General features: G+C 37.8%; 1 protein-coding gene across 3 annotated transcripts in view; it reads right to left on the bottom strand.

Annotated features, from left to right (window-relative positions):
• Positions 1–26813, bottom strand: part of NELL1 (neural EGFL like 1) — a 292766-nt gene that overhangs the window by 183753 nt on the left and 82200 nt on the right. For all 3 annotated transcript variants that reach the window (XM_054200528.1, XM_054200530.1, XM_054200529.1), the window contains exons 11-12: positions 25214–25313; positions 15796–15924 (exon numbers count right to left, since the gene is read on the bottom strand). In XM_054200528.1, coding sequence (XP_054056503.1) covers positions 15796–15924; positions 25214–25313 — 229 coding nt within the window. The remainder of the gene's footprint in view (positions 1–15795; positions 15925–25213; positions 25314–26813) is intronic.

Raw genomic sequence — 26813 nt, 5'->3', positions numbered from 1 at the left:
TATACAGTTTGGTTAGCGCGCAGTTTTGATAGCATTCCCATTGCATGCTTTTCATGCAAAAATTAATTACTCCTATCTGTTAGGCATCATAAGCTCTATTACACTAAAATGAGGTTTTGTTTGTTTGTTTCTCTGATGTTTTAATTATTGCAACATGATTACAACAGACGAAAAAACAGCCTAAAGGTACAGATGTAGCTAACATCTAAAATACACTAGTGTATAAATATGTATGAGTATGCATGCAGCTATGGACAATGCTTCTTTTCATAAATAAGGAACTCACATAATCAAAGCTTAGAACATTTTTCTGGTACCTTCACATTTAGTTTATTAACATCTTTCAAAACTGCTCCTCATGACAACAAAGTGACTTTGAGTTAATGACTAAACATCACTCATTCTTTTACAGGGGTAAAAAAGGCGACAGAGGGAAACGTGTGAAGCTTGGTGTGAGATACCTGTAGTCATTAAATGGAAATACACAACACACTGAAGAACATAATGATTTGATCATACACCAACATTTATCCTCATGCTTACATCTCAGTATTCACATGTCACTCAACCAACCTTGATCTTTAAATATTAAAAGAGTTGGCCTCTAAGTGCAGAGGAACATGAGAACAGAACACTGCATTTAAGACAAAATTCATCTAAACTCTTCAGGCAATGTTCAGTTCAATACTTCACAGCTGCAACCCAAGCATAATCCCTGCCTTAGTACTCATATTGAGGACTCTGTTGTGTGGTTCTCTTGCACTACAGTGCTAGATACTCACAGGAAAAAGCTGTTAAAACTTTTAATAAGTCGTACTTCATCCATGCAGGTACTATCACATCAGCACACAGTTATCACAATCCATCTCATGAGCAACAAAGCTAACCGGCATACAGACAGCTGAGCTGAACACCAGAGCACAAAAATGCTAGAGAAATCAAGAAGTAGGGTGAAGCAGAGAAGTCCTCCCAAATCTAACCAACGCTAGTTCTCATATCAGAGAAGTCAGCAGAAGTGTAACAGGGAACAGCTTTCAGCTCTTGCTTCTTCCCCAATGGCCAGCAGAGGAGAACCAACACATGGAGAGGACACACCACACAGCACGTAGCAGCCCTGCTCTCAGCATTTTTTTTTTTCAGTTCTATCATATGATGCTACACAAGTCAATCGTGAGTCCAACTTCACATGATTTAGATTCAATAAAAGCTTTAATCATACCTTCTCTATACTTTTCTTGACTGATTTGCCACTTCCTATCATGTTTGTCTTCAATTTCAAGGGCTATCACATATTCTTCCTATTTTATTTATAATCACTCATTTGATGCCAAAAGATTAACTCCAAACTAGAATCAAATCACAACACTCACCTTTGACAATTCATTACTTTTAAAAAAAAAAAAAAAAAAAAAAACAAAACACAAAACACCCAAGCACAGTCACTTATTCTCTCACATTGCACTTGAGATTCCTTCTGCATTAAGAAGCATATCATTCCCTTCAAAACCTCCTTGGAATAATCCTTTTCCATGATGCCTAAAAGCCCTGGCAAATGGTTCAGCTAAAGGTGTACTCCGAGGAGTTCCACACTTTTTCATTTTCCCAGCTGTCCGTGGTTTCCTGTTGGTAACTCCTGGTGGTGTTTGACAAGGGACAGTATGCCACGCTGCAGCTCTCTCTTGGGTGGCAATAAGCCACCTCTGCATCCAAGCGATTGCCAGCCCTGTGGAGCAGGGCAGAGAGGAAGCCCTTGCCGAGATCTGATCTTAAGTTGGGGATCGCAGCCTTCTTCACTTGGGGGCAAAGTCTGTTGTAGAGGCTGACAGCTCTCACTGAAGTAAGAGCTTACTACAAATTCCTACTTTTCAGAGAGAGAGATGCCCCTGCCTTACTTTCCTCACTACAACCAATGCATGGCAACAGAATTACTCCAGGTTTACAAAAATTAATTCTAAAGCGGAAACTACTCACTTAAAATAGCAGGATTTTACTTAAGCATAAAGGAAGCTTTTCTAGGATTTAATTTTCAAACCACATTCCCACATATTTTTCCTCCTACTTAAAACATAGTGTCTCATCTTATACCTAGGTTATGAAGCTTCCTGGAAACGAATCTTATTTTTATCATACATCTGAATAACACCTATCACAGTTACAGCCTGTGTCCAAAAACGTAAGTCCTAGACACTGCAGAAATACAAGCAGTTATAAGCACATATAACTCCTCTATCTTTAGCTCTTCCCATGCCATGTGATATATACACACACTTACTGATGTATCTCGTCATGAGTAAGAAAAACCCCCAAGACTACAATGGCATCCTACAGCTACCCTAAAACTGCAATGGCATCTCTTAAGGAAGGCTAACCATAAAACTAGCAAAAACCAAAACACTGGAACTTTAGTGGCACACCGCAAGCACACTGATTCAGGTTAAGTTAATAATATATATACACTTATATACATACAGAGGCTATTTCCTGTCTATATGCCTACCGTAACATCGCATTACTCCTGCGATTCAGGTAAGCATTACAAAGCAGTTCAGTCCTGCTGCTGGTTAAACAACTGCGACAAAAATTTACTCGCTATTTTTTTCAAGAAGCAAAGCATTTTTTTCTTGATACAGCCAAGCAACAGTTTAATATGCCCCATGACATAACACTGACCTACGATAAGACATACAACTGACACACGTTCAAACAAAATTCCCCTAGGGTTTAAATGCACCTCTGATCAGGAATATCAAAGAATAGCATCTGACTCTGCTGGAGTTAAGACGGCCCAAACTCAGTTTATCCCCTGTAGCTCCAAACAGTTTAACAGATGATACCAGTCTTTCTATCTACGAGCCAAAATACCTCCTACTGCTATACACATATTATAAGGAATAACAGTGCTAGCTCTTATGCGAGTTGTTGGATACTTATTTTTGTGTCACAACTAAACGATTTCAGTATCACCTCTTCAACTTTAAGTAATATTATTTTCCAAGACATATATCAAAGAAATTGCACCAATCAACCAAGTTATAGATCCAAAAATTTTTTTCAACTAATTCAATTTAAACGGGAATAGACAGCTCACGCCCCTTGTACCCTTAAATCAGAATGAGGGTATAGTGCCTTTGGCCCAACTCTTCTGTCCCAAAAGGACTATCTCAGTCTCCTTTAGGTTTTTCTTTGAAGGATAGGGAGCTATCAACTGTAATAAAAACTCACACAAACCAAAATAAAGAAAATACTTTTCTACAAATGGGTTGCTTTTCCCTCAAGATATCGGATTTTCTAGCAGATTCTAACTTTGACAACTTCTGGCTGTCTCAGATTTTCTCAGCATCACCAATTCTTGAGAACTCAATATGCCTACTGGTTCCACAGGAGTCAGATTACGGCTGTGAACAAAACGCGTGAGCATTTCTCTGTTTTAGTAATAACATTAAGGAAGAGTTCTCAAGTTGGTCACTTTAGAATTAATTAAAATACAGGAGAAACTACCAGAGAATGATTTATATTCAAAGGAGATTATGGCTAACGATAAAATGTTTACAAAATCAATGGGAACCTAGCACAAAATGGATCTAGCTCAGGGGAATTCATATTGATTAGATTCCTGTGTAGTCCAAGATACAGTTCTCTTTTCCATGTTCCTCATTAGTTCATTTCAAGATTTACGTGAATTGCAAACTAGATATAACTGAGCTCCAGTTATTTATATTGTGTTAACTGAGGGAAAAAAAGAATTCTACTCACCTGAAACAGAAATTCATTTGTTTCCAAATGTTTAATGAGAGAGGATGGTTCAGTCCGCCTCCACATTTATCATCTGTTGCACATTAATGAATATCCAATAATGCCAATACTAACCAAGAAACAACTGACAGAATCTGTTAGCACTCGGACCGAGTTGCTGCTTTCCCCGTGTACCCACAACACAAAACCAAGTACTCCTGGCAACTGAAACAGCGTACGGCAAAAGCAGTACATCTTTATAACATCCAATATTTTGTAGCCTTTTATGTAGGATAGCACTGACAGTAAAATCAGCAAGGTGCTAATTACTAAAAAGTGTGTTAGTGCACTGCAGCTGTTGTGTTGTCAAGCATCAGCTGCCCTACCAGCCACAAAGGCGTGTCATGTTTTAGACAAATTTGATATTACTGTTTGTACAGAAAAATCATTAGATGAAAACCACACACAGTGGCAGTGCCAGGCTCTGGACTGATTCTCATAGAAAAGACAGACTGGACATTTTGCCTTACCTTCTTTCACAAACTGAATGCACTTCAGATCGCTGCTGACCTTTTCACAATAGCACTGATCCAGCTAGCTAGACTGAAAGCCACAAAGCAAATAAAGTCACCTAAGGGGTAACGGGTTAAAGCAAGCTCCAGAACAGAGCAGAAGGCCTGACATTCAAAGGTTAATGTCACTTGTGCCCAAATAAATGGAGGAAACTTTTCATTACCAATGTTGTGGTTCTTAATAGACATAATTCCAGTGAAACAGAGTGCTTAACTGAAAAATAATTCATGTGCATGAACCTGGCATCTCTAAGACTAGTGTCTTAAGAGTCTGAATCACAGACAGATTGTTGGTTACACAGATTCTAATATCTAGCAATGATCTTGATCTTCCCATACGCTTGCCCAGTTTTCCATTTTGTCAGTTAAGTTATGATAAAGTCTGTAGAAAGACTGCAAAATTCTTCCCGTTTTGCCTACGAAACTCACAATGGAAAACAATGCTCAAATTCTAGTGGTAAGGAGGGGGAGAAAATAATCAGGACCATTCCTATACCTAGAAACAGGAATGCATCAGCAACAATTTCAGGCTGCCACAGCATCCACATAAGCCAACGAACAGCATAGTCATGACATCGCGAAGCACTGAATCAACTCTGCACAACACTGAGTTTTACTGCCTTATGGATGGGGGACTGGAAATCAAGGAAGCAAAGACCCAAGTGATCCGCTCCTGAGGAAACTGAGAAAGTGGGAATGGCAACAGCTGCTTCTTGAACATCCACCATGATGACAGGCCCTACTTTATAATCTCTCCCCTGGGCAGCAGGAGCACCACTAGGCCCTGCACCATGGGCTCCGACATACGGAAAGCAGAGAGGAAGCTCGCGGCCAAGCTGCCATGACGGAAGGTTGCTGCCCCGGGAAACCACCTGCTTTGCCTATGCCTAGAGCCAGCCGCGAGGCCAACAGAAATTTCTCAGTGCAAACTCTTTGCAAATTAGATGTTCTCTCTTCTTGCAAAACACAGCGTATCTCTGAGCTAACACTAACTCACATTCACGTCTGAAGATGCTACTGTGTATTCACATAATTATCTCAGCACTAATAGCTACCAATATGTACAGACGCATTCTCTGGTGAAAGCTTGAAGGGAAAATATGAGTCATAAGAATTAGGGAAACAAAATAATGAAAATGAAGATGAGGGGTGAACAATCCTAAGGGAGATGAGAGATAAACAGGAGTTTGCATTTCACAGGAAAGGGTTTGTTTTGTTTCATTTTACTGCACATTAAGCACAACAAGAACATATTTAAAGAAATCAGATCAACAGAAAAAACAGAACTAGAACTGAGAATATTTAAGCCTAACTTAACATCTAATATAGCTAATTTCATCCTAATCATTTTCAAGCACTTTCTTAAGTCCGTAAATAGAGAGAAAATCATTTTCTACTACTGAAACACAGTGATCCCTACAGGGACAATTGGCATGAGGCATATACAGCTGCAGCGAGGGAGTTCAGGACAAGACAGAAAACACAGCGACATCCTCAACAGAACCAATACCAAAAAAAATTAGGTTAATAAAATGCAACTAACCAGAAACTCTCAAGAGTGAGAAGGAAAACTGAGATGTCTAATCTAGAAATGAAAGGTGGAAATTAAGAAAGTGCTAAGAAGAGCAGACGGTGAAAAAATTTCTAGAATGCCCAAAGGGTATTTTGAAATTTACCTTTTAGATATGAAGAACAGACATGCTAACTGGGAAAATGGTAAGGTATCTTTTTGTAAAAAAAAAACGTGAATACTAAAACTATTGTAATAGTCAGCAAATCAACGGGAAACTAACATCAATGTAAGAGTAATCTTTGTAGATGCTGTACATACCTTTGTACTAATTTCGATTACTTGAATCAAAGTCTCTTTCTAACTTTTTTTAACTCTCTTCTCCAGCCTCAAAGGTACAAAGCAGCAGATTATTAAGTAGAGATAGATGTCTTAAAAAAATGCACTTTTTGAGAGTTTTTTTTTCAGAGGCAGCTACCTACCTAAATGAAATTGATTTGTCTGTCAAAAATCTTACAGAATAAGAGGAATTATCTTTCTAAAAATTAAATATGTACGTGAATATTTTACAGAATGCCTTTCCTCAGCTGGCAATAACACTTAATAAACAAAAATGCGGAAAAAAAGCCAACTTATTTCTTACTACATAAGCAGTTTGCTTACTTTTGTACACTTAGTCTATTTTCTGGTATTATTCTGCTGTCCCTTACCAATTACCTTCATCCAGTAAACCTCACAATACCCCAGCAAGAAAGCAAAGGATTTTGTTAACACTATTATCCCAGTTTCCTGACAGCAAACCAAAACAGAGAAACTTGCACAGATATACACCAGGAAACAGACAGATCCTACATCCGTGAAGGCCCAGATAAAGCTTCCTTTTCGTACTAGGACAGTGCAATTGGACAAAGCAGTCTTATTTTTAGTTTCAGTTCAAATGTAGCTCCTCATGCAATACACTAAGAAGATACGTTGCTCTTTTTCGTCACTAAATTTATACATGTGTTTCCATAAACGAATTTCACTGAAAAAAAGGGGAATTTATTTATTATTTGAAAATAAAACTTAATACAAATATATAAAACAAATATGCCTCAATTTCAATGGTGAGCAGAAACAGAGATATTAAAATGGCTATACACCAGTGTAACCCTACTACACCTGGGTTATGTCAAAAGCTCAATGCCTCTTAATAAATTCAGAATGGTTTACATTTAATACAGACACACCCTCTACAACCAGCGTACAACTCGATTCCAAATTAATCTGAACAAAAGCCATAAGGAGAAATGGCAAAATATGCATGCTGAAATCCTAAAAAGAAATTAGAGGGTTAACTATACAGAAAAGCCATAGGTTAGCAGTAATGTCTTTTCCGATGATTTCTAAACTTTTGTGCTTTATTTTTATATGCAGATTAGCTTTGAATACCCAGAACCATATCAGTAAGTTTTTGTCATGGATTTTGAGACTCTTGTACTTTCAGAACCAATTTTGTTTTTCTATCTACTGGAAACAAAATATATCCACATAAGGAAAAAGACGACAGATAATATTTACTGGAACAGCCCCCAGTTATGCTATTACCAAGAGAAAAACGCATTTTCTATTAAAAATAATAAAAAAGAAATATTTTTATGAGAAACCAGATTATTTTTCCATTTAGGTTTTTTTTTTTTGACTGAAGGATAAAAACTTAATTCCTTTCAGTAGTTTCCAAAAAAAATTAACAGTTGTAGGGAGAAGGGGGTTGTTTGGTTTGTTGCCCTTTTTTTTTGGTTTTCTTTTGCCACTAACTTTAGGTAAGTCAAAGCTTATAATTTTAATCATACAACTGGCCAACACAAAACATCTGGCAGATGTCCTTTCTCTGGATGCAGCAAAGCTGCTGTATTTGTGACCCATTTTACAGACCCGGGACACCGTAAGTTTCCTGGCTCTCCAAAAGCAACCCTCTCCCCTAGTCTTTCCATTTCACTGTCTTTGTACCAACATTCTTCTCTGCTACCTTCTCCCAAGATGGGATGCTGTGGCTTTGCGGGCAGGCAAAGCGCCACTGTGTCCCACAGCGTCCCCACCTGCTTACGGCTCAGCATGTGTTCCAGAAGCACCAGAGCCTCAGACCCACTTGTACAGAAGCAGTTGAAACTGCTTAAAAGGGTTAAAATATATATTTCTTTGACACACCACAGCAATGAGAACATTCCTGAGAAGTTTAATGCCATTTTTCCCCAAGATACCTGACATCTATATACAAACCTGAGCAAAATTATTCTCTACACATACTTCGCTACGTCCATTACCTCAGGACTCAACACTCCCTAGGCTGAGATCAGAGTGCTCTACATGGGTCCTTCACATGGGTCCCTCTAGTGAATCACGGGTTTTCCTGTGTTCCTGAAACTGATGCGGGGTGTTCATTTCAGTTTGGAATAGGTCTTGTCGTAGGACAAGTGCACATCCTTCCCTCTTCTGACCTGCCCATGACAACTTTATAGCTACATTTAGACAGCCTTTAAATTGGATCTGTTGTTCTACCAGCATATTGCCGCAGAGACCTTGAAGCAGGTAAATGACACAATTTACAACATGCATTTTCATATGGTCACAGTCGAGCCCAATCCAAAGAGGTTATCTATAAACTGGCTATGAGAACTTCCATTTGGACAAGGGACTCCACACCCGCAAAGCTATTCTTTAAGAGCAACGGAGAGACAGTTTGAGCAAAACTGTGCATCAATTCTCTTTCAAATAGCTCAAAAAAAGTTTACATGTATTGGCATTTAAAAGAGACTATCTTTTTCTTTTTTCAAAACTTTCAACTATGCAAAACAGTTGCCCTCTCTGCATCCCCAAGCACTGCAAAAGGTACATAGAGTGCCAAGAGCATCTAACGTCCCTCCAGTCCTCTCAACACAAAACATGTTAGAGGATAAGAGACAGAATCACTACAAAAATGAGATTGGAAGTTACCTCTGGAGCTTTTCTAGTGCAAGCCCCTTTTGTAAGCAGTGCTAACTTCAGAGTTACATTTGGTTATACAGGGTCCATCGAACGCCAGGTACACAGTTGTTCAAAATGCAGCACTTGCCCAGCCACAACCAGAACCCACTCCAGAAATACTCTCCGAATCATGCTAGACAAGACTTGCTCAGCCATCCAGGAAAAACCTGCTGGTCCATTACTGGCATTTGGTTTTCAGTTAATACTTTTCGTTATTGAATTTTCTTGTCAACTTAAATCGTGAACATCCACTAGCTTTGAAAAGAAATCACCTTCCAGGCAGTGAAAAACAATTAGCGATACACTCTAGAGTAATGATGTCCTTTACAAAACAGGTATCATAACGGAAGAAAAAGACAGCCAAAGTAATCTTATCTCATGTTGATTGACATTTCCATTTGCTAGAGCTTTAAAATCGTGTTCTCCAAATGTACTGCTCTTGCTGTTGTGTGATATTGAAGCTAGTTGGACTTGGCTGTAGTACTTAATCCCATAGCGTCTCCCAAATATTCATGGAGTGCTCAGTAAAAGCAGCTGTATAAGGTATATTGAAGGTATTGTTTTTGAGCCCACTCTGTATATTTCTCACAGTAGAAGCTAGGGTTTATGATGATCCTGCGTCCATGAGAGCATTCAGAGACAGCTTGTTTAACACTATTCTACCCAAAAGATTTTTAAGTCAGCTTCAATCGTTAATGGTCTTTGTTACCAGAAAGGAAGAGCCTCTAGAAAAGATCATTTCTTATACTTTCTGATAAAACAACAGTACTTTTGGGGAGGAAGGAGGGAACCTCATCTGAGTTCCTCTCTGAAGTGAGCAGACCTCCAGCTGAAAACAGCTGGCCACAGAGCTGTGCTAACGCACAGCTAAGAGCCTGTTGCCTTGTCATAGCCCTTTCCCATATACAGGGCCTCTTCCGAGGCCAATGGATCAAATTTAAAAGTAAACACATCACTGGGCTCCGTAACACAGAAAGGACCCTATGACTCAAATGCACATTTATTATTTCCATCAAATTGCCTAAAACACAATTTAAGTGTAATCCTTGCAGTCTTCACACTGAGAAAGTTGCTATTCTGTCAGATCCTGGGTAACTAAAGCCTTTTGTGCTGCCAAGAGGAAAAGTGGTTTGCATGTATGCATAGGCACACATCACAGACACAAACACACACATGTCATTTTTTGAACAATTCTAGTTACGTTCCAGATTTTAAAAAAGGCAAAACCTCAACACCTCAGCATCTAAGCTTTAAGAGCTAAGTCCCCAGTTTTTAGCAACTTATATAAAAGTACTGGTAAGTGGCTTCCATTCAAGTCCAAGCAAAACTACCTCATCATATACTAATATTTCTCAGAATTTTACAGTCCAGCTCTACCACAAGCAAACTTCTGATCATTGCTACAAGAACAACTCAGAATTTTTTCTTTGCTTTGCTGCCAACTGTTCAATGCAAGCACTTACCTGGTCTAAACTGCCACAAACTCTTCCAAATTTTTCCTTTCTTCATTGATGCCAGCAGAAATGTGCGAGGAGCCACACTGCATTGTAATTCAGAGGAAGAATTTTGGCAATATCAGGATCAACACAAGGCCTAAATGGGTAAAGAGCAGCAAAAGCTCTTTCTGCACACAAGGGTTAGTACATACTTATCACGTAACCATTTGTGGCATGGCTTTCTCCCTCTTTCAGTGATGGAACATGTGATGGGGACAATTTACTGTAAAGGGTCATTGTAGTGTAAAGACAATGACGCTGACCCAGCAGGAACATACAGGTGTTTGTTGTTTTTTTTCCTATCGGTCAGCTTTTAAGTCAGATTCTGCTACAGTTAGTAGCCAGCAACATGTCACTGGGCTTTTCATTAACCCATCTAAAAATGAGATAAAGTTCTATTTTTAGAAAGTAGTTAGAAGTGAAGGCTGTGAAAGAGCAGTTTATAAGGCACTCAAACTCTATGCCACCTCCTAGAGAGGTTGTCCAAGAGAGAGGCAGTCTGTTCCACCTCTGCTCCTACCCGCCCCTCCTTACAAAGTCAAAAATACACAAACGCACCCCTGGAACCTGGAATGTGGACACACAAAGAGATATTGATTGCAGAAGCTCCCTAAGTTACTGTCTTGAAGGCTGAATGCAAATACAGATTGGAGAGACAGTGAACTGCTTAAAGACAGTGAACTAGGCCAGTATTGTTTCATTCCGTATCAGAAATTATCAGCCTATTCTTGGCAAATAACAAAAGGCAAAAAGCAAAGTTTATATGCGAGATATCAAACTATGTCCAGTACAACTCAGAAGAACAACCCTACCATGTAAGAGCACTTGCTGAAGGGGAGATGGCATCCCCAATCCCTCCATGTGAAAAACAAAAAAAAAAAAAAAAAAAAAAAAGAAGAAAGAAAAAAAATCTCAACAGCCTCAGCGCAGCGGTTTCATTGACATTCTGAAGGGGCAAAGAGGATTTTTTTTCCTTTAATAGCAATGATTGTAAATCTATTCAAATGCAAGTTACTAACATATGACCTGACAGTTGCAAGGCTGAATTTCTTTGGAACCATAATTATTTATGACACTTCATTACAATAACTCCAAAACATATGCTTACCTTATTAGAAATTAAAATTTATTTTCATATAAAACTCAGCATCACATTACACCAAAAGAACTAAAGTTACTCCAGGGAATGGCAAATAATTTCACTTTCCAGGGTTTGGTATTGGAATATCAATTGAAACTAATTCACTTGTAAAGATAAAAGCCATTTTGATAACACAAATAATCCATCTAGAGTCATATAAGGCATCTTCCAATGAGCTCCCAAATCTTCTCAGTATAAAAATTTTAACATTTTGTTTGAAAACTTTCTGTCCACTAGCAAGTACATCCTCTCTGCCTTTGAACGTATGCATTTATGTGGCAGGAAGAAGGATTTATTTTGTTTTTAATTCAGCCTCCTCCACCAGCAGCTCACAGCACAAGGAAACTGCAATCTCATTTGTTAGAGTCCATAAACCCACAAATGCAGGAGACCGACAAGTTTCTGCCTTTTGATCATTTTATAAAAGACGAATTTGAGTTTATGCAATGCTTAAGATTATCATTTAAAATAAAAAGTCTTTCTCTATGAAAACACTATGCAGGACAAATGTATTATTTGCACTATATCACCAAGAGAAGGGACTTTCACTGACAAACGGGACTACAGACATCAGTGGACTTTGAAAATTGACACTGTCAGGTAACCAAAATCTTAAAAAGTAGGTTAACAAGTACCTGACAAAGAAATTGTGAACTTCCTTAAAAAAAATAAATAAATAAACACCCACACAACCTGTCACCAAGTCACATGTTTATAAAAAGGCTGGGTAAGTGGTTTTGTTTGTCTGGGGTTTTTGGCAGGGGGGTGGGTGGTTTGGGGTTTTTTCTTGTTTTGTTATGGGTTTTTGGTTTGTGTTTTTTTTCTTAAGTCTCCATGGGAGTACTTGGTTCTAACTGAAATGCTGCCATTGAGGTAGTCTTTGTGGCAGAGATGGTGATCTTGACTGTAACATTTTTAGATTCTTCCCCCGCCCTCCCTTTTCCCACAGTTTCAGGGTAGAGAAAAACTCAGTGCATTTGCAATGAACATAGTCATTTGCTATCAACATTTGTCCCATTTTCTTAACTTCAGGTAATTTCATGAAGTATCTGATATGTACAGTTACGCATATACGTACCTATGCAGCACAGAACGTAAGGTTATTATTCTAGTTAACAGTGAATATTGATTGCAGGAAATGCAGACACCTTGTGAGGCAGGTTTTTTGAGAGTACAACAAACGGAAGGACTATCATTAGAAGCTGATCCAGAAATCAAGTCAACAGACACCTTCCAAAGCCACAGTCATACATCACTGCCACACAGAAGGTTTATACGATACCACATAACGCTAATGTCACCTCCCAAGCCACAATGCAGTGAAATTAAAACAGCTGCAATGAAATCACCACAGAGAAGGGGGGGAAAATTCAACAAAATTCAACCTACTTGATACAGCAGGAAAAACATCAGCTGTGGAAAGTCAGTGGATTGCCAGCAGACTTTTACTCTGATGGCTGTGTGCAGGGCTGCGTTTATTGTTTTTCAGTTTAAAGTGCTCATGAAAAGTTCCGCACATTAAACAGCTATTTACATACAGGATATGATGAGTCAAAGGATTAAAGGTAGGCTTTACAAAGCTCTCCTCTCCAGAACCATAACAGAAGCCACATTGTACGATAAAAGATTTTCTTGTTCCTGTGTTTTGCATCATAAGTAAACTTTTACTTTTGTTTTTCATTACAGCATTCCGATAGCAAGGTCTTCGCATTTGGAACTAAATCACTTATCTTAAAAGGCTAATTTTTCTTGATTTCTCTGGGGAAAACCACATCTTTTTCCTCTGCATTTTGCAATTATTATTTTTCTATATGACTTTCAGAAAACAAAACATTTTCTAAACAAACTTTAATTAATTTGAGTATCTTCAGAATGGATTTTTTTCCAGCATATTTACGTATCTATTTTTCTGTAAAGAATTTCCTGACTACATCTGATATCTTCAAGTTCAAAGGAGAAGAAACAGAAACCAGTAAAGACCATTGTATGTCTCTGGAACACACTTAGAAATTACAAGGAAATTAAATGTGGTTTAACTTTTAAAATAAATAGCAGCAGAATCCTGAGGTTTCAAGCTTTCTCTCTCTGAGGTTGAGAGCTTGATAGCCTTATGAATCTAAGTTAACCAATACACCTGTGTTGGGAAATGATACCGTTCTCCAAACCAAAGATAAGTAAGAATGGGATCTCTTCCTTTACAAGCTCAAACACTGAGACAACTAACTCGCAGAGCTCTAAATCAAAATACATAAAAAACAGGCAAAAAAAAAAAAAAAGTAAAAATAAGTGAAATACATTGGTTTTATAGAACGCAGAGAATCTCCACTTAACTCCTTCATTCATCACAAGCTTCATTTACTTGTTTTCCACAAAAAAAAAAAAAATCCACCCCTATACTATACCAACATCCTGCCAAGTTGTACCTTCAGATATATGCCTTTGACCTCATTTAAATTACAGCTTCAGCATGTGTTTGAGAACATTATACAGCCAACTAGGAAATGATTTTATTTAGCAGATGAAACACCCAGATGACAGAAATGAGTTTAAAGAGGCACAGAAATAAATTTGGCAGAAAACCGTTCTGAGGAGTCAAAGGAAGCTCCTCACAGGGCTGAAAGGAGTCACCTCTTGCCTAATCAATTTGTCAGTGTGCAGTTCCCCTTGCTAAAGGGCCTTCTCTTCTCCATGGTACCTGCTAAGAACTACTCTCCATCTAGCAAATTTAAACTTTCGTAACACACAGAAAGCGCCTCGTTCATCTATCCCACGGTCTCAGGCAGAAAAAGCAGCTGTGTGTGTTCTGCTGCCTCATGTTTCACCCATGTGCACAGAAGACAGGAATTTGACTTGCCCACCCAAAATGTAACGCAATATAGACCAGATATGTTGTAATTCCCGCTAATTTCTTCAAAAAGCTCTTTCTTCCTCCACCACTACCACTAACGCACTGCCAACAACTCCAAAATTATTTGAGTTAAGATGTTTAATTTTTATCCATAGCAGAAAAAAGGGACGGTCTGCTACTGGGCAAATAAAAACACTAAGCACTGACTTTTTATATAAAACATTAAAAAAGAACAAATACTGGATTCTCTATCATTGCTAATAAAGAGCCTTGTTACTGTCTTCTGATTGCTAAGTAATCCTTGCAGTATACATAGAGCAGCTCTTCTCACAGTTTTTTGTACAAAAGTTTCTCTATATACAGTATATCTGCTGCCTACTTTTAAAAGAAATGCGTAAACTGCTTTCCCAGTTAGTCAAAGTGCAGATATAGGACCATTCCAATTTTTGTTTGTAGAGAACTGAATAAATACCAGGAGATTTATAGTTGCAATTTGCTGAACAGCTTTATAAACTGTTATTTAAAGTAGTCCTATTCACTTACATACACTAAAAAGTCTTTTTATGAAAGTGGGATCATTTCAGCCCAGTCCATACATGTCTTTTTTATTCTTTCATCCTGTCCTCCAATGCTCACAGTATATTTTAACAGCTTGTCAAAAATGCCATCTCCCTTCCATCACCAGTACTATTGGAAAAAGAACCTAGGGAAATATTTTTTTACAAAGTTGTTCAAAAACTTCCTATGATGGCCAAAAGATTAAATATTGCAGCCTGACGTACAAGGGCATTAAAATAACCCACAATAAAGAGGCAGGAAGGAACGTGGTACATGTTGATCCATCAATTTAGTTTTTAATAAGTATATCATAGCTACGAATAACAGCAAGCTCGAGAAAACACAGAGAAAAAAGGAGGAGAATAACGCCCCATTGCATTTGTTCCTGTGATGGAATAATATATCAACAGAAGTACCTCAGCTACACTCTTCTAAGAAATAGGTCTCTTCTGTACCATAGGAAAACCATTTCAGTAGAGTACCAGGCCCTCAGAAGTACTTTAGGAAGGGCCGCAGATCATCATTTCTATATTCAAGCCTCAGTACAACCTTCACACTTACCTTTCTCACAAATGTCAGCAGAATTCCCGCTTCCTGAATTAATGCATCTTCTAAAGATGTTGTTCTCCAAAAAACATTTTAGAAGGTAGGTGCTACTGTCTGAAAAACGGTATTTTAAAAACTGTAACGACAGCATGGCTGCGGTGTTACCAAGGCACAACTGCAACAATGAAGTATGCCCACAGACAGGTAATCTGCATGGTCCAGCACCACTTGTAATCTTCAATCCATATTTATGAACAAAAAAAGGGCCCTTGTGATATTCACTATCGTGAAACTGAACTTTGCAATGAAATTAATTCGCCGATCATTTATTTAATACTCCATTTCTGAGCAGGTTATTAAGGGGAGAGGTCTTTGAATATTTTGTTTACCTTCACAATACGCAGAGTCCCCTTGGACAGAGAGATAACCATTCTTGCATTCACAAGTAGCTTTTGTGTTCCAGTTTTTGCACTCCGAATTTTCACCACATCTGTGTCCCTCTGCACAGAAGTTATGGCCTGAAACACAAGAAATATGAAACCTGGTATATTAAAACATATTTATTTCAGATATTTTAGTTTAATATACATTGACTGTATCACTCTGAAAAACTTGGCATGCTACATTCCAGAAATTCTCTCTATAAACCCATCTGCTGCACACAGGCTTTTTGGAGTCTTCCATCAATTCACTCTCAGTAAAACCATTTTGTTCAAAAATATATTTGTATGACTACTTTTAGTCAGGAGAAAAGATAACTTCAAAGCAGGAAGCCATGACAATACGTTAGTCCACTGAACCCACGTAGGATAAAATGCCACCTTATCTCCAGTTGCCAAGAAGTGTAATACTAACTTACACCAAAATGATAATAAAGTGTAATATCAAAAAAAATCCTTCACAATTCTCTTATTACACATAATCACGCATGCTTTTAGAAGAGCAAAAACGAGACGTTGCGTTAGAACATAAAACTGTACTGGTAGTCAAAACAACCTCATACACTGCCTTGTAGTTCTGTCATCAAAAGCTAGCTGGATTGTTTCTACAGTTTATAATTAATCCATGCATCATGTTTTGTAGGGGAGAATTTTTATTAATCGCTCCTTTTTCCTTGACAAATTCTCAGTAGTTTCTTTGTGAACAGTTTCTTTTATCCCATACAAAGTCATTTCTAAAAACACAATGAACTTTACCACTTCACTCTATAAAGGCACAGCTGGCTGAAGTTCTTTCTTCCTGAGTTTCAATGTTTCTCAAAGATGTCTCGAAATATCTCTCTGCTGAAGTCTAAAGTGAAAGTAATTGCAACTTTACCTCTTTAAAGGCACTCCACTGGAAGAACTCTAAGAGACAACTAAATACCTTACAGAATTTGACCCCCTCACATCCGTGTATTTTTGATTAATTTTTCTCTATTAATATCCAAGAGTCAATATCTATTTACCTGAGATATAAACAGTCATTTTTGTACTTCTTGTATTTTCTGTATTTTCTCTCCTGGAAGGAGGGAAACCAGAAATCCAGTCACACCATCAGCTACTTGTATTCCAGCTTACGCTTATATGAATACAAGAACCGCTTCCGCCAATTCTGCCTGGTCATAAAGGAGCAAACTCCTTTAGTTCTAGTTCACTGATCCTAACCTTTCTTAACATCTCCTAAAGACAAGTAAGAGAAAGATAACCCGGACTTCTAAGATCTAAACGCCAGATTCAGGTCTTCGTTCATATCCCTTGCTTTGATATTCTTTAAAGACCTTCAGAAGATTTTAGCTTACTAAATATAGTTTTCCTCTACAGTAAGCACGTTTTCACAGGGCTATCCTGAAGCTGTTGTTCACTGAGGGTTCTTTTATTTTTTAACATGCACTTCAGCCATCTACTAATTTAAAACTCAGATTTTGTCATTTTAGTGCACTCCAACTTTATGAGTTTGATCATCTAACACTGGATTGCGTGATTGTTTTTAAAGAGATGTAACACTTGTTAGCAAGGAGGACACTATCTCAGTGTCAGCGTCCAACTCTACACTTAAACTCCGGTTTAATTTTATTACCAACCGAGTTATCTTCCTTGTGCTCGGTTAGCTCTTTCTTTCATTGTAGTTCAACTTGCGAAACGGAACGAACTCTGTTAATGAAAACTGCAGATATCCCTTCTAGTCTTCATTCATTTTACAGTCTGGTAAAACCCACTCAAGTATTCCAGATACAGCCTCATCAAGCCTGGGTACATTTTATACTGGTAAAAAAGGGTGCAGTTACACTGTCTTTAGCCATTTATGCAATCACAGTATTTGACTTCTCATTTTTGCCTTTATAATCATAATCGAAACTGAACACTGGAACCCATCTCCCCAAACTTACCCATTCAGCATCTAATTTATTCTCCCCAAGCAGGATTACTATTCTGTTGGCATTCTAGATAATATCCAAGAGGCAACAAATTTTATAACATTTTCTTTGTCACTGTTTCCCCTAAGACTATGACATCTTAATCTATTTCCTGCTTCTTTAGACTAATAATTCTCCTTTGAACTCATACACAGTATTAGTTTTATATTGGATTATTACTGGTAGATACTACTACTCAGAACCAATGTAACATATCAGTGTGTTAAGCTAGGCACTATAAAAATACCACATTTCAGTGTGGATTGTTACTACTGCCTTAGGATGTTTTATTAATATTTATTTATTTACATTTCCCTCTCATCCAAACCCGTAAAAAATATTTCATCTTTCTCAGAATCTTTTAGTTACAACAGTCTTTATACAACTTTCTGCACCAAAAAAACCGCTTTGTTTCTAGGCTTCTTTTATTACAGTGAGTTAATATTTCACCTTGTGATCAGTTCATGGCAAATTTAACGCTTACAATTAGCCAAAGGGATGGCTTCTCAGGGTTAACTTTCATGACAAGTCCCAAGTCCCAGATCAACTGCTCTTCTCTAACAGCACTTTCTCCCAAGCACAAGCTGCTGATTGGTTTTTAGTATCACACCATAGCCCTATGAATTCTTCCCTGATTATTTGCCACCTCTGAATTCATCAGTAGATACGACAACGACCCTAACTATCTATTTTGTACCACTACAAGCTATCACCTTTTTTAAAAAATTATCTGGAAAAAAACTCTATTGCTTTTGTTCCTTTGTTATCAACTCAAATATGAACTGTCTCCATTCAGAATCAGACTCTTTCTTATGTTTTAAAGCTTGAAGGCTGTTAAAAGAGCATAAAAGAAAAAAAGTAACACTCCAGTTCTGTAACTTGCGTAACTAGAGGCTCTAAAGAACTTTTCATTGTTCTGATCATTAGGAACACACAATGAGAGAACACCTACTACATCCCTAGATTGCCTTGGCATTTATTATTATACAAGTCCCATGAAACACTGTTTACCTTTTAAAAAATGCTGACTAAAAGTGACTCAACTTCAATTTCCCATAGCATTTCACAAAACTTGTACAATACCTCTGTAAGTGGAAACTGGAAGCCATTCCTGTTAAGAGCAAGCACGGTATCACAACACTCTATGTTACCAAGCTTTTACAGAACAAATTAATTTAAGGTTAACCAGCAGAAAAAAAGTGTACTTAATGGCATAAAAGAGTAAGGGTTCACTGTGCCTCTATCAGACTAGGCATACCATTGATTGGATCAGAGGCTTTTCTGAGTGCTTTTCTTTTACAGTGAAGACGTACATTTAGCACTTCAAAAGAGTCAAGAGGTGCATATCAAGGAAGCGTGGTTCGTTCTTGCATTTCTTAGACCCTGGTCTACTTTCTGCCCAGCTGGGGTTCTGGAAGCAAGAAAGGAATAAAATGCTATCTACTTTATCTTAGTTCATACTGGGCCTGAGTGCTCTTCCTGCTCTTCTGGCAAATAAAGGCCACCTCATGTTTGGACTGTAAAACAAAGAAATAAGCTAGCCGTGTTCTTCTCACCTTTAACAATACCAATTCAATGCCTAATTTAGCCAAATATTTTAAATCTTTCTTACTCAGCAAAACAATCAGGAATGTACCCAGGGCCACTGACTGTGACGATCATGCTTATATTCCTGACTAAACAGGGAGGGACCTAAGCACAGACTTAAACATCAATCTATTCATGGCCAATCTACTCACACGAGCAATTACTTATCCCCAAGCAAGCAGAATGAAAAAGAATACAAATGCCTGATTTTTATTAATTATTTGGTGTGAAATGGATTACAGGGTTCCTTTAAAATATCTACACAGATGGCAAAACCACCCGTTGATACTGCAGTAGGATGTCTGAATCTCAACCATGGGTGGCAGCTAGCAGAGGGCACGCATTCTGATTGCCCAGGTGAAGAAACTGAATTACCGAGACTTCAGAATACCCAGCAAAGTCTTATCTGAGACAGTCAGCTCCTCTCTAAATATAAGAAATGGCTTAAAATAGAATCATCACATCTGAGCAGGCAGGCAATTGGAGAGAATTTGACAGAAGCGCACAAAATCTTAAATAGTTCTGATAATCTAAACTCATTTCAGGCCAACACAGATGACAAGGCAAGTGAGCATGAATTAAAATTACAGATAAACACATTCAGAACAGATGTCAGAAACCATTTTCCCCACACACAGACACACAAAGTCATAAATGTGCACAACAGCCCTTCAAAGTCATTCAAGATACAATTAGATACTACCAACAGGGGAATTAAATATTGAAGAGTGTGTTTAGATTTTTGATGGGCCTGATGACCTCTGTTCCTTCCCCAAACATTTCTGATAACATTGCTCTCTTCCTTATCAAGGCTGCTGAAATGTTTGCTCTGATTTTTCTTAAAGAACATATTTGTATCTTTCTACTTCTTTCTTTTAACTGCAGAATAACTATTAATAAATGTATTAAGACAAATATGAAAAAGATCAGATTTCATGCTAGCAGACATAAAACTATAACTTTTGCAGCATCAGGGACTGCACAACTGGCTAGGGCTTAGTGGTCCCAAGTCAGATTATCTAAAATTAAACATTTTATTGATGTTTATTTTTCCAAGGTCCTCAACATCTTCAGGTTCCAGTTCCCAGAATCCCCTTTTCCAGAGCAGTATGCTAAGCTGGTTTGTGCTGTCATCCAGTTTTTTAAGTGCCTAACATGTTTGGTAATTTGGCTTAATTATTGATTGAAGAATGCAAGAACTCATTCAAGACTACAGCTGGAATCAATGTTTCTTCCTACTTTTTTATGGGCAACGCTAACGTGCCTCCCAATTTTCTGAGCGTTTCCTTGTAACATCTGTAATGCTTTCTGTACTTCTTACAGTATCCCTAGCTGTTCACCTCAAAAACTCTAAACCGCCTGTTCTCTTGCTGTTCAAGAAGCTACCCTTCAGCAATACACACTTCACTGTTTCACGTTTCAGAGACTTCTAAAAAAAAAAAAAAACCACTGACGATGCTTCCATTAATGGCATTAGCAATGTTCAAAAGGTCCAAGGTAATTTCGACCTCAAAATCTTTACTATTGTTATGATTTAACCCCACAGTTACTACATAAATGCCCAAAGTAAATCTGGGGGACAACTCATAGGAAGAGTCATCAAACTTGCGCTAGCAATTATGCCCTTCCGTGATCTGAATCATTTTTTAATGACTCAGGAGCAATGAAGCACTTTGAACAGCAGTTTTCACACCTTCAGAGACTGTGGTCCCAGAACTCAGTGGTCTGACATAAAACAGTAACTTCATAAATTCTTTCAAGCTGCTCTATCAATGCAGCCGTTATTACATACTGTGTATTTGTGCGCTTTAGAACAATGGCACTGCACAGCCTAACAAGCTTATAAAGATAATTTTTTTCAGATATAAAGCTCTTCTAAATCCTAAGTAACGTTATAACTATGTTTAGAAATTAACTAATTCATATTTATCAACCTCCATTAAATCTTAATAAAACTAAAAACTTGAAATAACTCATACCTCACAGCAATGAATGAGAAACATTCAATTTCTGAAAAAGCAAAACTCAGTTTCACAGCTAGACAGGGAGAGATGAGAACCACGCTAACTGAAGAGCCTCGTCATCCTCTACTCGCAAGAATAAAAACATCCTTAAAACAGAACAAAGCAATACAAGTAAGGGTGGCAGAAGCCCCACTTTTAGATTTAAATGCTCTCCCCTGCCATAAAACGCACACTTCAGCTCACCAGTAGGATTCTGCACTTCCTGTTAATCAGAATCAGCAGTCCACCTCAAACCATCAACAAAACCATATTACAGGACAGCAAATAAAAGTTACTTTCTCCAGAAACCAAACAGCTCTCGCTACCTCATTATTTCCTCACACTTTCTCTTTTAAGGAGAGCATGACTGAAGCTGCTAGAGCTGTTAAGGCTATTCTTACGTACTGAAACCGTGAGCATAACAACATAAAAATTCTCTCATGAAACTTTATTTCAATCACTCATTCAAAAGAGGAAAAATCCACTCTTTCAAAATTATACACTCTCTTTGGCAAGGAGAAAAACAGCTAAAGGGAACAATAAAACACTTTTATGACACTATTTTTTTTGTATTAGATTTGTCCCTGGGCTATAAAAAATGTAGCAGGCATGCTGTAAGAAAAATGACTGATTCTCAAAAAGTAATAAAAAAATATATTTTATTACCCAATGATTCTTTGTAAAATTTTAAAATTAACTAAAATTTCTGTAAGCCTAAAAAGAGAACTTCATAATACCACACTGTCCTGCCGAAAAGTATGAAGTAGCCACATAGTTCAAGCAGACATTTATATTAAAGCACACAGATGAAGGGCAAAACTAGACATACTCTACGTAAGATTCAAGGACAGATCTATACACAGATCTGGTGAGGCCCATTTTCGCATGCAGGTACATCAAATCACAAAACTAAGCTGTCACTGTACAGCAGAGCTCTTCCATACTGTGCCTGCCTTGCTGTACCCCTTATACAATCGTTTTACTGAAATCTAGAAGTTGGTTTTAGCAAAATATTAACTTTTGCTATACTACAAACTCACGTAGCAAACTTGAGGAAGAAGAGGTATTATTTCCCGTCTTTACTTTTCTAACCATTTACAAATAATAATGACTATCTAGGAAGCCCACCAGCAGTGTACATTACAGTATTCAACTCAGTCCTTTGCTGACTCACAATTTCCATCACCATAAAAACCACAGATTTATTTGTTCCCTCGCATACCCTATTTTATTTTAGGCACTCGTCTATTATTGTAGTAGATATTACAGAGATCCCTGAAGAGGCTACAGTCTCATACCACAGCATCATGAAATTTCCGTATTTCTCCGTGCTTTTTTCCTTCTGTTGATCCCTCACATTTATCCTTTCATTAAATGGAAATTCCTTTGCTGCAGCTAGAAAAGCACAAGCTGCAAACCTCCCACCCTTGCCCAATTCAGCAAAGGTATTCTATAATTTTACAGAACATGAAATTCAAAAGTAGTTTTCTGTTTCAACAACTAGATACTATAGCAAGCACAGACTGAAAGGAAAACAAAACCTACCAGTCACTAGTACGCACTGATAAACCTCACACAGAATTATTGTTCTCATTTAACATTACTAGTAAATGCTTACTAATCATCCTGTTGACTAATTAAAGGTCTAGCCAAGGGCTAATGCAAAGAATTCTCTGTATCATCATACATACAATGTGAAATTTGCACATGACGTGCAAATGATCCGTGTGGGCTTCCAGTAAACACCCTGATTACTCAGAACTATATTTACTACAATATTCCTTCCTCACTACTTTTGCTTCAATAATAAAAGCTGAATATAGTCTCTGAAAGAGGTCATTATTGCAAAACGGAGAAGCACTCTCTCCTTTCCCAATAAAGAATATGTTGGCGCAGGACAGGACCAGAAACTACGGCCTGCTTGCCATATCAGAGGGCACCTGTTTGCATGATAAAACCCATACCAAAAATAGAACTCTTAACAAATATCCATTTTTAACACCATCACTCTACATTTGATAAAATTATATACTACCAATTCGGGTTGCATGCAACTGAAGCAAAAATGTCAAGCAGCATATATTCTACTTCAAGATATAAAAAGCCATTTAGGGGTGCTAACTTCAATTTATGCCTTTGTAAAGTTGACAAAATTAGTCACATCTTTAAGCGTAATTTTCAAAAGAATTTTAAAGAGCAAAGATGAAATACAAAAGGAGGCGGTACTGTTTTAGGAGTCAGCTAAAGCAGAACTGAAGTGAAAGTTTAATGTATCAATTTGAAAGCACCATATATCAGAATTCATAGGAAGTGAAAGTACAATTCCATCCTTTGCTTCTAGGGACCATCGCATAAGTATACATATTCATGCTACTTTATAAATAATAAAAATAGTTTGGGGATGAATATCTAAAACGAGTACCTATCATTAACAATAATATAGAACTGAATAATTACAGAACTTGTCCCTCATCAACTTTGAAGCTTTCAGATTTCTAATGCTTTTAAGTAATGAAGATAGTTTTTTCAGTACTGCACTACATCAAACTGGGCCATCTGTTAAGAAGTATCACTAGGACATCAAGCCCTCTGAGGGACAAAGCAGCAACATTTACTGCTTCCTTAAATAGTTACAGATGTTTCTAGAAAATGCTTAAAAAATTAATGTGTATATTCTTAGACCGTGACCCAGCAAGTAGTCTCAAACATGCTGGCCCCTGCAACCACATGCATACGATTGCAAGTTCAAGGCCTTAGTAAATATTTAACTATGCGTATTTATTAATTAATATTTACCGGGTAAGGGAGAGATTCAGAGCCCCTTCATTAGCATCTACAATGACACCAGAGGATTTTACAAACAGGCAAGAGAAGTAGTCCAGCAGGCCCCGATAACCATCCAACACTGGACATGTCTAACGCTTCTTGCTTGAAATTTCTGAGGTGCACCCCTAAAGGCTGACACACAAATCCGGCTCAGAGAGACCAGGCTCCCCTTAAGCTCAGCTGAGACTCAGCACCAAGGGAGAGGTGTGGAACAGAGGTACAATACAGACATACACAGCGAACGATTATTCTAACACCTTTCACCCAACAGCTCACTGATTACAACACACTTTAAGAAGAAAGCTTGTTTGAGATCTCTAGCCTTGTGGTAACTGCATTTTCCTCACTTAAGGGGATTTCCTCAACTAAGATTTTAGCTATTGCTTGTTCAGCGGTCCAGCATGCAACCAGGATTCACTAGGGCTGAAGGGGAACAAGCAAGAGGAACCTGCATCTCAACACCCTGCTAGGAGGAAAACTGGCATTCTGGGCTCTAGGGTTATTTTTTTTCATTTTTATTCTGTACCTGTTCAGCTTAATTAATAAATGAGTCCTGAGAGTGCTCAGATCCAAATCAACCTCAATATTCATCAAACTAGAATCTTAATATTATTATTGTAATCTTAAAATAAAGAGCTTAAAAACCCATTTCCAAAACCCTGTACGTTCAGTGCTGTTACAAGTTTAAGCAATATAAAATATCTCTTTTTCAAACATAACTTCTTCCTAATGGGATTCTTAAGAGATACTGGGCCGTTTCTCCCCTAACGCTTCCTTTTCTCTCTCCCCTCTCTAATTCGGACGAATTACAGCTTTGTATCTGGCAAGTCTTCTACCCAAAGAAATATCAAATACTGGTTTTATGTGAAGGCTAATTATAGACTCAGGTTTATAGAGGTACCTTGTATCTCATTAAAAAGGAATTGTTCCTTCCAGCGTATCCCCCTGTTGAATCAGCAACTTCTATTCCTTCCAAGCATGCATAGTCTGACTTACCTCTACAAACACTGCAACACTGGTTCTCTGGAAGAACGTGATCCTTTTCTGAGCAGTTCAATGGCGGACAAGTCTCTGTTACTTTTACTAAAACTCCATTCTGAAAATAAACAACATTTTTAAAAAAATTACATTGATGAAAACATATGCAACGGCAAGGATCACATAATTTTCAATCTATAAATCTAGTAATCCCTAGTAACAACACTGATAAACTAGCAGGCAGCAAGTTAAAATCATTCTTTACACCATAACATCGAATATAAAGTAATCTATTTGGACATTTCTATGCCCAGAGTTGAAAGAAAAGAAAAAATAAAAAAAGGCACTTAAGCTCAAAATTCTATAGCAGTTTTTCCAAATATATTGTCTCCAAGTATACTTGTTCTCCTTCCGAGTATTTGAAGGAATTAAAGAATTTCACTCCAGGTTTTTGTTAAAGACAGTCTTCCTGCTTTATGCAAGTCCAAGTTTTACTCCTCTTACATATTCTACGTAATTCACTGAGAAGTTACTCAACTCAAACACACAGAGCAGATAGAAGACTAACATTTTCAAGTGTTGTGTTGTTCTGCTGTGTCCTGTTAAAAGGGTCTGTTCTTTTGAATTACTGATCACCTAATTGCCAAAAATTTGGTCCTTCAAAGGTATGGCAAAGCAGAAATCCCACCTTGAGGTATCCATACAGAAATTGCTGTATAAACTGTAAATCAAGGTCAAGATATTTCTATGATCTTGATTTCTGCTAGATTTAGAGTAAGACTGTGCATAGGAGGTCTAGCTGCTGGTAGAAATGTTCTAAAATGAGAAAGACAGAGCCCTTCTGGAGAGATTCTACACCAAATTTTTATTCCATCTTCTTCCCATCCAGGAAATCAGCTTCACCATATCTCCAGACCAAACAGCTGTTTTGCTCTCCAATTAGTTGCTTTTTAACATCTTGTCCCAAAATAGCCTCCTTTTTCCCTTTATCCCCCCCCTCCAGCCTTCCCCATACCATAATTTACTACTTCAGCATCCTTTCTGCAGCTATGCCATCACTGCAAACTGGGAAGAGGAGCAGAGATAAACAACCAGGATTTTTGCTCAGTAGGAGCTACAATAACTATCCCACCACGACTGTCCACACCTGAATAATCCCATTTTCCAAAGGGCTGTGAAACTCCACTAAGAAAGCAGACAGCCTGCGATATTGCCAATACAGCTCTTTAATATGAATCTAGTCCCCACTACTCCCAAAATATTTTTCACGATGCCTGGTGGCAGATGGTGGAACGAAAAGACGGAACGAGAATTTCTGCTTTCTTCAAAGAAATAAATTACATTTTCTAGCTACTGTCATTGCAGAGAAAAGTTTAAAAATATGATCCAAACACATCTAGGGCTAAGAAAGCAGAGGAAAACCAATACAAAAAAGAGGACAAAGTATGTTATTAAAGCCACCATTCTCATAATATGAGGGATCAGACAGGTGACTTTGAACAGAGGATATTGGCAATACCTACATGTCTACCCTGTATTAAGAAATACCCCTATATAGAGACCCCCTTGCTAGCCAGATTGATTTCATATCTACAAGACACCGTGCCACACCATGCCA

Source organism: Rissa tridactyla, chromosome 4 (assembly GCF_028500815.1).
Source record: "Rissa tridactyla isolate bRisTri1 chromosome 4, bRisTri1.patW.cur.20221130, whole genome shotgun sequence".
In the NCBI taxonomy this organism is placed as follows: Eukaryota; Metazoa; Chordata; class Aves; order Charadriiformes; family Laridae; genus Rissa; species Rissa tridactyla.
This window is presented reverse-complemented; position numbering and strand designations above follow the sequence as displayed.